Source organism: Dryas octopetala, chromosome 1, assembly GCF_963921425.1.
Source record: "Dryas octopetala chromosome 1, drDryOcto1.1, whole genome shotgun sequence".
Taxonomy (NCBI): Eukaryota; Viridiplantae; Streptophyta; class Magnoliopsida; order Rosales; family Rosaceae; genus Dryas; species Dryas octopetala.
In genome coordinates this window covers 23,741,288-23,754,043 of record NC_141366.1, presented here as the reverse complement: position 1 = coordinate 23,754,043, position 12,756 = coordinate 23,741,288, and the positions used below count along the sequence as shown (strand labels likewise).

The 12,756-nt window shown below is 34.0% G+C and overlaps 1 protein-coding gene across 1 annotated transcript; it reads right to left on the bottom strand.

Annotated features, from left to right (window-relative positions):
- Window positions 1-4,372: 4,372 nt before the first annotated feature.
- LOC147299278 (L-ascorbate oxidase-like) lies at window positions 4,373-10,840 on the bottom strand. Its single transcript, XM_086256755.1, has 4 exons — window positions 10,329-10,840; window positions 9,990-10,202; window positions 7,951-8,148; window positions 4,373-5,404 (listed from the first exon to the last, which is right to left on the bottom strand). The coding sequence occupies exons 1-4, from the start codon at window positions 10,743-10,745 to the stop codon at window positions 4,445-4,447; spliced, it is 1,788 nt and encodes a 595-aa protein (XP_086112881.1). The 5' UTR covers window positions 10,746-10,840; the 3' UTR covers window positions 4,373-4,444.
- Window positions 10,841-12,756: the final 1,916 nt, after the last annotated feature.

Genomic DNA, 12,756 nt, shown 5'->3' with positions numbered 1-12,756 from the left:
TCATAGGCATCAAGAAAAATTTCAAATTTTTCTCTCCAAGCAGCGTAGTTGCTGCCATCAAAGAATGGAGGAGAGTTGCAAGATCCTGCAACGCGATCTCTTTCCATCTAGACACACCTAGAAAACAAACAACACCCTAGGATCTCTCTATTTGCTTTTAGAGTAGCGCTCTGATACCAATTGTGAGTTTAATTTAGGTGGTCTATTCACTCAATTAACTTGATTAATTTCACTTTCAGTGATCGGACCCCAATTTTTGGTTTATGTGATCACTCACGAACTAGTCAACCAAACACAACTCAGACGGTCCAGTAACAAAAATATGAAACTCCACATTGACTTCTAAAAACCAAAAATCACTTCAGTAAACAACACAAATCAAACACACCAAGGATCAAGTGACATCCTATACACTCAGAGGATCCATCACAGTAGGCATCCCAGTGTTATCCACAACTACAGTGGTGTGTGATTAGCTAGACAATTAAATAAGGCATATATCAATTTCCAGCAAATAGCTACAGTACTGATTTGTGTTTAAATGTTGAGTGAATCAGTAATCATAACAACACAAACAAGGAAGACAAATGCACACAAGATGTTCACCCAGAAAAACCACAAAGGGTAAAAACTGGGGGTCTATCCAGCTGACCAAGCAATCCACTAAATCAGAAGTTCAATACAAAAGAGGGCACTCAGCACACAAGCTCAATCACTAAGTCCTAGACTAAGTGGCAGCTATCTTACCCCTTTGTGCAACTTCCATTAGCAAGGCAATTGGTCATTCATGAAGAAGGCAGCTCCACTCCAAGCTCATCAACCCATGGCACCAATCCGCACCAAGCTCAGTGGTATCATCAATGCATGAACATGATATGCAAATGTAGGATTCACAAACAAGGATCAACCTTCTCAAGCTATCGGCATGAAAAGATCAATATTGAATCCTTCAACTTAAATCTAAAATAAATGTGTTTGAAGAATGTATGAAGACATTTAAGCACTCAAACCCATATAGAATTTTAGATTTAACAAAAACAAGTTCAGAAAATCTCTTTGTGATTTTTCAAGAATTAAAGACCATTTTCTGAAAATAATGAAGATGAGCACTTCACATGGAAAATACCCAGACGTGAAAACCCCAAGGATACACGCTGAAAAATTGCTCATCGACTCACAAAAAAGATCTGAACAGCCAACCCACTTATGCCCGTACACACCCACGCAAAAATCATGTTCGCCCAAGCCACGTGGAAGCCAATCAATGGCTGTCCACAAGAGACGGATGAGGGGCATATTCCCTTTGTCCTAGAGGGGTATCCTAGTATTACTAAGGATATGAATAAGCAGCTGTAAAAAGGAATTTTGCTTTTAAAAATCAGAAAAATGAGGAAGATGATGAATAGTGCTGATGTGTGAAGGTGTGTGCGTGAATGGGATTAGATGCAATCAGATCTGATTGCTACAGTAGGGGAACCAAGCCATGTGCAATGCACATGCATGTCTAGTACTAAACAGAACATGGGCTTTCAAGAAATGAGCTTAAAAAGCAGAGACCCGAAATGGACCCACTGTAGCAATTGTGACTTAAGTAACAGTCACTGTACGTGAAAAACAGTGTTCTTTATGATCAGTGAACGACTAGTCAAATAGACAAAAATCTGTTAATTTCATGAAATGAATGAAGTGCAGTATACCTTGTGTCTTTGATCATTCTTGACTTCTTCAAAGCAGCAGAACTTGTCATAAATCTAGCCTAGAGCTTGTGAGTGATTAAATACAAATTAATACAATTGTTTTGACAAGGAACATAGCCAATATAACAAATCCTAGAAACTAACAATAGTAAAGATATATGGAAGGGGTATTCAAAGATCTCTTTTAGTGTTGAAAACATAAAATACTATTAGAATTTAGATCAATAGTTGGTTTGTAGATACTTTGTTGCTTTGATATTGTAAAATAACAAAACCACGGTACACTACATACGTGTCAAAAGCTTACATATAGGAGTTTTTTAGATATAACACCATTTTGAATACCCCATTTTAGAGTAGGCCTAATAGGTAAATAAATGTGTGTGGGTTTTTTTTTTTCCACGTCAGATAATAGCTTAAGCATGAATTTGTGGATATTTACAAAAGATATGTCATTGCTCCAATTTGAGCAATATTTAAAGATCCATGATTTAAGACATTTATTACTCCTAATTTTAAATGTTTTTATTAATGAAATTTCATGATTCATGCATCCAATTAAAAAAAAAATTGTTACCAATTATGAACATCAACATATAAATACTCTAATACAAAAAAAAAATAAAAAAAAAATTTAAACACCCAATATACATATATATATTATACCTACAATATAGATAAAAAAAATAAATACAGTAAGCCTCTACTTTGGCTAAAAAAAAGAGAAAAATATCTAATAAAAATATAACAAATCCAACACAATACAAATATAACACTAACATATATAAATACAAATACCAATACATTAGACTCATGTATATAAAACAAATGAAGAAAAAGAAAAGATACCTATTGCTCAAGTCAAGAAAAATGGAAGAACAAAATGGAAATAAATAATAACAATAAGATACCTTTGGTTGAGCCTGATGTGTTCCCAAACTCCATGCAAAGTCAGAGACTGATGCATAGGGGACAAAGGTGGTCGCCTGACCACCCGCCCGTCAGAAATTCCTTGTACAAACCTTGGGTTTGACCCCCCGGCCACCTGAGAGCACAAGGCTGAGAACAACACCAGTCCACCACCGGTGTTCTTCTCTGTTTTTTTTTTTTTTTTAATATCCAAGCCCGAAACATATAATTCATTAAAGACAAGCAATCATGAGTTGAAACAAAATAGTAATTGATTTTTCAATTTTCATGATTCATCATGCCTCCCCAGCTCCTCTTCTAGTTATGGGTAATTAATTGATGCTTGGGAACTTAAATTAATTAATTGAATCTTGGTAATTAATTAATCCAAACCCAAATGCCAGGCGCCAACCCTTCTACCTTCTCTCAGAGTCTCTCTCTTAGACTCTCACTCTTTCATATTCTCTCATCTCTCTGACTCTTCCAGTCTCAGTTCTGTGCAAGTCGCCCAGCTCTGAGGATCCCCATCTGCGCAAGACTGCAAGTCGCCGAGCTCTGAGCTCCCCACCTAGACTACCTAGTTAAGTTTCTGTGCAACGGTGCAAGTCGCCCAACTTAGTCCCACTGGTCACCACTCACCAAGTCACCATCTCCCAAATTCCCAATTAATTAAGCTTTCAAATTGGAAGTTCCAATCAAGAGGTTAGTTCAGAATATAAAATAATGGTCGGCCTTTATTCTTTGATTATTTTTTTATATATGAAATTAATCTTTGCTTAATTAATATATATATATGCATAAATGGTTTATGGTTATTAATTGATTAATTGGATTTGTAATTGATTATTTTGCGAATGCAACAAGAAAGCTAGTCATAACAACATTTCATAGCACCTAAGAACATTAGTTAACACAACTATCTAAAATTCAGACTTAAATTGATCCCCTCAAATCAAACCTTCTTTTGAGGTATATATACCAATAGTTTCATCACCTCTTACTTAGGTAGAAAAATGTGGAAGAAAAATAAGAACCACAATCATGAAGGGCTTAGTGTTGAAAAAAAAGAAGATTGAAGAAAAAAATGGGAGAAAGAAGAAGAAGATCGAAGATTGATGATGAATAAGGATAGAAAATGAAGAAAAATCAAAGAAAATGAAGATCAAATTAAGAAGAAGAAAAAGAAGATCGAAGAAACCACAAATACAACCAAAGAAAAATAACACGATATTTACTTGTAAGTAATGATGAATTAATGAAAACTTGAAAAACACTGCAAAAAACGCCGTGTGGAACTTTTGAAATTGTTAATTAACCTAAATAACAAGTGAGGATGAAGGCTATGTGGACAATGTAAATGATGTTTGTAAAGCTTTGAACGTTCAATCAAAATACTAATTTGGACAACTTAATAAGGTTTGAAATTTGAAAAAAAAAAATTAGAAAGGAAAATATTAAATTTCAAAGTCAAACATCAATTAATTACCAAAATAAAAAATGATAATACCTTGAAATAAGACATTGACAACATTAAAATTTAACTTTTTTCAACTCAAAGGGTAAAAGAGAAATTTACTAAATGAATTTTCTGAAAAAATTGGATAATCTTACGTGGCAAATTTAAAAATGAGTTACGAAAGAATAGGCTAATATCAAAAATTCAAAATGAGTCTCCCGGAAATGGAGATATCTCTAATTAATCCTTAATCATAATACTACATAAACATAAATTTAATGATGAACATCCTCCCAGTGAGACCACAAGCTAATAAACATTAATCTTACTCTAAATTTTAAAGCTAATAAAATTGAGCGCATGCATGGTTAATCAATTAGTCTCAATTGTGTTTGCCAGTGATGAACATCCTCCCAGTGAGACCACAAGCAAGAGCGTGAGCAGGTACCTTCTCCACGAGTTCAATGCCTTCAACAAACACCACTCCCATGCCCATATGCAAATGAGGCTCAATGTGACAATGGAAGGCCCAAGCCCCAGGATTGTCAACCACAAACCTCAGAGCTGTCCACCCATATGGGAATATCACTGCGGTGTTCCTCAGTGGTGGGTTTTTCAGGTTCAGTTTCTTCTCATCGTTCTTCGAAAACTTGCCTTCTCCATAACCCAACACCCAGAAATCGTGCCCGTGCAAGTGCCACGGATGTATTTCGCTCTCGTTCTCTTTCAGTGCATTCGCATTTTGAAGTATGACATCCACTGTTGTGTTCATGGTGAGGGTGTAAACCCCATTTCCTGTGGTGGTGTTAGGGTTTAAGGGTGGCTTCATCACATCATAGTCATTAGAGAAGTCCTCAGAAGGGGGTGTTTGGTCAAATGCATGTTTAAAGCCATACTTAATGGAGCCTAAGTAGGGAGTAGGTGGTAGGGTTAGGGAGACATTGTTTATGGCCCACTTGGTGTAGCCGTCCATCTTGTTTTGGGTGTTGAGGAGGGTGATCCGACGGTCGTAGTTGACCGGGGGCTTCGGCGACCCCATTCGGGCTAGAATCTTGTGAGTGAAGGACTTGCTGTGGTTATAGTCATTCCAGAGGGGAGTGACAGGAGGTGGGGAGGTGGGAAGTTTTGAGGCAGAGTTTGGGAGGTAGTTTAGGAGGGTAAGGCCTTGGGGGGTGTTGGGTTTTCTTCCTCTTACTCCCATTGAAAGCCAGTAGTTGTTGGAAGGGTCTTGATTGGTGGTTATGAGGACTGAGTAGCTCTCACCTGAGTAGATGTCCAAGTCATCAACCTCAAATGGCTGAACATAGTTTCCATCAGCTTCCACCACCAACATTTTGTGATTCTACACACAACACATAAGATCAAAGTTAAAGAGAATTTGGTTAATTTGGATCTTAATTGGGTTGGGATAAGATCATGAACAATTTGATACATAGAATTTTGAAGGACATACATATCATAAATATAAATGAAAAATTTCATGAGCCCTATAATAAATATTCATGTATAGTATGGATATAGCATTATCAAATTCAAGACACTCGTCTACATTGAGTGTAAGTGACACCAACAATGGACCTTCTACATGTTCATTGTAGCTCATGCATACATGCATCAACAATGGATCGACACCATACGAACTAATTCAAATATAATTCACGTGAATGAAAGAAATCAATCATTAATTTAGTGTATGTTAATTGTATGTATTTGTGCATACATGTCTTTGTATGTGGTGTGATCAATTGTCAAAATCAACTTTATAGCATGTATGTGTCATTAGATTCTGCAAGTACTTCACATTTTGAACATGTACAGCTAGATATGCCAAAACAAAGCATGCATGCTATTTCTCTGTGTGCACATATATAGTAGTACAGAGCAGATATCACATGTGAAAATTTCATGATTCGCAAGCAGCCACGTCGCCAATGAGAGAAAAGAATCATCCATCACGTGTATTTAACCACAAAGAAAAAGAGTGCTGTGCTTGTATACATTACAGGAAGCATGCATTCACCATCTGATCTGATCAGTAGTACTCCCACAAGGCAGCTTTAGTTTTATCAGCCATATGTGCCATGCGGTACTATATATGCAGGCCTTGTTTCATAAAACAACAAGATTGTACATTACTAAAAAAACAAAATTAACGAATTAATTTTAGCTTCATAGATTTTGGGGAAAATGATAAAACTTATCCAAATTATGGTCCTTTTTCAAAGGGTTTTTTAACCTTTTTCATGTAGGTCTTAGTAGTTAGTTTTCGTTTTTGATCAATTCTTTTTGTTTTAGAGCATGTGCATTTGTTAGCTATAAGCAATAGCTAAAAGTCACAAAAATCATTTACATTGGTTAGTATTTAGCTAAGCTAAAAATTTAGCTATTGCAAGCTCAAAAGCAAAGAAAAGGTTTGGACCCTAGTGCACATATGCTGTCAGCAGGAGAGAGAAAATTAAGGATATCCTACAGCTGGATTTCATACTAAAAGCTAAATATATGAGTTTTAGTTATAATATTTACCAATATAAAAATTTGTGATTTTAGCTAAAAATTATAGTTAAATATTACTTTTTAACTATAAGGTACTATAGCTAAAACCAACACACATGCTCTTACAAAAGAATCAATACGTTGAATAATTAGATTGAAAGGTCATGTGAGTCTCAAGTACGACCTTAATTCAAGGAACTTGGTTTATAACAAAACTAACTACAAGACTTGTTGAAAAAAATAATACTAAAACGACCATTTTTTCTCCTAAATAGTAATATGTAGATTCCCTAGTCAGACATATACTTCTAGTCAGACATATACTTGATTGCTACTGAAAGCTGATCGAGTACATAAATCTGATTAAAAAAATTGAAATTTTATAAAAGACAGAAATTGAAAAATAATCCAACCTATATGGCTATATCGACCACTATAGTCATTTTTCTTAAAATTTTAAGGCATGCATTAATTTGAAATTTGAATTTATTTAAACTTCAAATTTGACCAATTACCTAAAGCCATTTCCACTGTCTGTAATAATTAAAGATGGGCAAATGGGCATTCATTGGACAAAAAGGCCAACATCTAGTTGTCAAATACCAATCCTAGGCTGCCACTTAGTGCTTATTGTGCTTTCCACTCAAAAAAGAAAGAAATCCAATAATTCTTTTGTTCGATCTCTTCCTTTATTCTTCTTAGGTTCTTTTGCTTAATTTCTATTTCATCAAATATAATCATATTCCTACCAACTTTGTCTCCACCATGCGCACCAATCTTTTTCACATTTAACTTTTTTTATGAGCCATGCATAGTGCAGGGAAGTTTCCACACCAAAAGAATAGATATATATAGTATCACAGAATTGAATCATAATAATTCCTCCTATGGCTCTGTCTCAATTACCACTAGTCTCTTTTCCTCAACATGTCAACTCTCTTGTCAAATTGGTCCACGATGATATAGCCCAACATATCATATTTTAACTTTTAATTTAGGGTAACACTAAACGCACTCTTTATAAAGCTTTCTACACTTTTTTGTAAGACTATAAATAACAATATTGGTATAACAACGTTATTTATTCTTATTTAAAGAAGTGCAAAAAGTTTTCTGAGAGTACAAATAGAACCTTTAATTTATCTAAAAACCAATTGTGGCTATTAACAACAAATTCAAGTGTTCAAAATGGTATGATCGAGCTGTGGTGCATTGAGATTATAATTAGACCAAAATGTAGACTAACATTTTTTTGGTGAATTGTAGACTAACCTTACTTAAGGACAATAATTGAGAAACCCAGATAACGATTTAAAGTTGAATGTGACTCATGCAAATGTGATTGTGGTATATATAAGATGCAATTATATAGAAGTGAATGAATATAATTATTACCCCAATGGCCAAGTTGAGGGAAGCAAGGGCAGTAGTGCTGGCGATTCTGAGCCTGTAGATCTTATTTGGATGTACGTGGAGTATATGGGGTGCGCATTGTTCACCTCCTCCCAGTGTGCACTGGCTGGTGGTACTGGAATTGCTATATTGCGCTGCTAGTGAACAGTTGTACTGGCCCCTCCCATTGATCAATAAAGTCTGTCAATGATGCCATGGCACCATCCAATTAATTAATCATGAAGACAAACATGTCAACTTGAAAGTGATAGAAAGAATAAAAAGATATATATTTATAATATTTCTTCTTCATTTTGTCTTTTTCTCTCTATATTGTTCTATACGAATGATTCTGAATTTTATAGTTATTTATCTTGTTTTTATATCTAAAATGATGACATCTTATAATTCTATGTAATTATTTTTCCAATATAAATTATAGATACTAAATTTAAAATACTTAATATTTGAATGTCAAAATCACGCGGTTTAGTTTTACACATGAACAGAAAATCAGCACTAAAAACGACCCAAAAAAAAACTTTTTCCTTTCAAATCCATTAGGTTGAGACTTGATATGGCAAAAGATAGGATGATGATTTACCACCTACCACATGGAAAATTCAAAATTAAGAATCTGGACAGTGACTGTATGCAGCCTACTTCTTTTGGTCGGAAAGCCTCAACACTTCCACTATCATCTAGTTAATTTAAATTTTATGTTGCAAAAAAACAAAATTTAATTATATATATATGTACTTATTTATCTATTAATTTATGTTTCTTTATCTAGCTAGAATCTATTATTTATTTTTTGCTATGCACGCCATACTCCCATTTCAATTGGTTTTTCTCTCTCTTCATTTTGTGTTTATATATAGGTTGTGATTTAAATATTTTTTCTTTCAAATATTAATAGAAACAAAACAGGGCACACACTCAGTTCTCATTAGTGATTGAAACTCATCCTGGCCTCCTACCTTACCTTTTCAATTTTTAATGATTCCTCCACAGTCCAAACTTGGTTATTACGTACTTAGATGAGGAGAATATACCCCACTAAACCCAAAAGAAATCTAACTTAAAGATCACTTTAAATTAAGGATGTTCCATGCTTAAAAAATTAATTAAAATATTCAAAAAATTTCCCCACTAAACCTTCCAAATCTAGTAAAAATAATAATTAATCCACTTTGCAAAAAAAACTAAATAAAATAGTTTTAAAAGTGGGATGAACGGATAATTGAGATATTATTGATTAATTACAAGTGCTTAGTACCGGAAATTTTTTGTTTTGTTTAGTTTAGTTTTACTTTAAAATATACACATACAGTTTTTATGATTTATAATATATCTCTATTTGTTTTATTTTTATTTGTTTCAATCATGATTGTGTAATATAAATTTATTTATACATATAACGTACTACGCATTTATTTTATCTTTTATTCTCTATCTTTATATTATAATAAATACATGATTAAAATTAAAAATTAAGTAAAAAAATAGAATATCTAGATACTATTTTTTATGTTAGCTACCACCTTAATTTTATGTTGTTTTGTGTACTTTTTTTAGGTTAAATATATGAGTTGCTCCTATATTCCCTACCCCTCAACATGACTCGTTTATGATCTGGTCATGACCATGCCATGATGTCTGGCCCACACTTTTTTTGAAAAAATAAATAGAAAAAGCAAGAGAAGAAGATTAGAGTTTTTCTTTTAGATTAAAAAGAAGATTAGAGTTAATGGTTTTTTTAAAATATAATGAGACATTGAATTGGAAAAAAAAAAAAAAAACATTAATATAATTAAAGAAAGCGAAAGATTAGAAAATTGGGTACCTTTTTACTGTAATGCAAACTTTCCTATGAGAAGCAACTCAATCAAAGTTAATGCATACGTCGTAGGTACCCAACTTAATTGGGAAATTGAAAATGGAAACCCCACCACTCCCACTCCCATGCAGGACAATTTGGTAGGTAATCCATTTAAAATTAATTAAAATTGTAATTAAGGAAATAATAAGTAATTAATTACCTGGGGTTCGAAAATCCAACGCATGGGCTTGGAAGAGAGGCCAAGTTCTTGGTGATGAACACTTTCGTGCCACCAGTCACTCAACAGCAGATTATGCTCATAATCATAGTGGAATGGCTCTCTCTCTCCCTCTGCTACGTCCACTATCAGAGACCCATACAGCCCTGCAGATCTTTGCATTCCATAGTGCCCATGATAAAAGTATGTCCCCGCCTGCACCATATAATTAATTTATCCATCTAATTAACATGATCTCTCTCGACTGTGAATCTAGATTATTGATTAAGTAATTATAGTACGTACAAATTCACAGTTTGATAACATAATATATATACTGACCTTTTCGAGTTTAAACCTATAACGGAAGGTCTCACCGGGATTGATGGCACACTGTGAGATGGAAGCGGTGCCATCAGCCCACGGAGTACCCAACTGTCGGATTCCATGCCAGTGAATAACAACTCCCTCAGTGTGGAGTTTGTTGGTGAGGTCGACAACAATGGTGTCTCCGGCTCTGGCTCGGATTGTGGGCCCCGGAAACTGCTTGTTGATCCCCATCACTATATTTTCTACGCAGTCTGGAGACCAGAACAGGTACTCCACATCCCATTTGTGGTAGTGCCTACTGGGTTTAGAAGTTAAAGGAGAAGAAGAAGAAGAAGAAGAAGAAGAACCCAGTACTCCCAACAATAAAAATAATGTGCACAAAAGTAATGTTGTTAATGGAGTTCTAGCTTTATATTTAGGTGTAGCCATTAGTATGACCCAACTAGCTAGCTACAGTATTTGGTAGGAAAGAAAATGCACTTGGAAAGAGTAGTAGTGTGATACCACGTACTGCTTAGCTACTATGAGGTGTGTATGTGCTAGCTAGCTGCAGTGTTTGGTTCTATTTATAGAGCAACTTTGGTTAATTTGTTGACCTCTTTTTTTTTTTTTTCTTTTGTACTTATATTTATATTTTTATTAATTAGTTAATCTGCATGTGCAGCATACGTGTCAGTGTTTTGGCCGGCCGGTAGTCCATACTGTATATAATTATATATGATGATCTGCAAAACGTTTCTATATATTATTGAGATTGCTGTCTGGGATATTTTACAATCATGAACTGGAATACTGGACTACACTTTTAATAATAATTTATATTATTCCCCCAAGACAATAAAAGCTTAATGATCGATTGCATTTCAATTACTAAATTCCAATCCAGGTAAGCTTAAAGTCTAAATCCATTTTTGAACACACTAAGTTAATGACCAAAGGCACTCTGTTTTTTACCTAAAATATACGTAGATTATAATATATATATATAATAAAGTATAAAACTAGCTACCCAATCATTTTAACTATAAAAGTACATATGTATTATGTAGAGAATAGAAAGAAAAAGTTATTCGATTGATAATTGTCACTATGAATTATAAAAAAGTTTTGTATATTGAGATTTTAATTATCACAATGTTGATGCTCAAAAATGGTAGAGCAGTCAACGTCGAGTCGAACCACGTAGGCCCGTTGACCCACCACTGAGCGGATGACACGTCGAAGTAGGGCAGGAACAGGTAGCTGGGTCCGACTGGTGAGTAATGAGAGAGAATGATATCCAAAGCACCCTGCGCAAGTACACAAAAGTGAGCGGGAAGGACACCGGTGTGGTGCCGGCCAAAGCTCCTCCGACGCTCAAGTCAGTGTTCAGAGAGATCTGAGAGCAGAGTGAGTGAATAGTATAATAATGATTTCAGTTGTCCTTTTGTGACAAGAAGGTACCTCTTTTATAGTATCTTTGGAAGAGTGTCAACCAAGGAGTAAAATTTCGGTTTCGAGGAAATTTTCGATGGAAATTTCGACGGAAATTTTCGTGGAAATTTCGATTAAAATTTCGATTTCGATAAAATTAGACAAAAATGACTAAAATTGCTATTAAAATATGGAAATTTTGAATGAAACTTGACTGTATGTTTATTTAACATATTATCTACTACATTGATAAAAAACATTGAAGAAATCAAATAATATAGTAGATTTCATGTGATATGTGATAAATATAATGCGCGCCAGAGACAAGGCTGTTAAAAAAATACTTCACTAATTAATAATTACATGATAAAATTACACGAATAAATCACCAATATGGCAACAGAAAGTAACAAGTTTACTCAAAGGAACTTGGAAATGATATTTGATAGTTAAATTAAGCCGAATTGGGTTAAAATAGAACCAATCCGATGGCAGCAGCGACGACAACGGTTTATCTAAAATTTCAATTTTACAAATTATCAAAATTAGAAAACCAAACATTAAGGAAATGAAACTTCATGATAATGAGATAAATTTCTTTTTCATAATTTATGTTTACAACTAAACGAAACACCAAAATGACCAGATCAAACCCCAAATAAAATCCCAAACTTTTTTTTTTCTTTCCAATTGTCTAAAAACTCCAAATCTCAATCTACCTTAAAAAAAAAAAAAAATTCTTTCTTTTTTTCTCTTTTTTTTTTTTTTTTTCCTTTTCTCTTCTTTTTTTTTTCTTTCCTCTTCTTTTTTTTCTTTTCTCTTCTTTTTTTTCTTTTCTCTTCTTTTTTTTTTCTTTCCTTTTCTCTTCTTTTTTTTCCTTTTCCTTTCTTTTCTCTTCTTTTTTTTCTTTCCTTTTCCTCTTCTTCCCTCGTGGGCCGTGACTTCCACTTTTTTTTCTTTCCTTTTCTTTCCTTTTCCTCTTCTTCCCTCGTTGGCCGTGACTTCCACTTTTTTTTCTTTCCTTTTC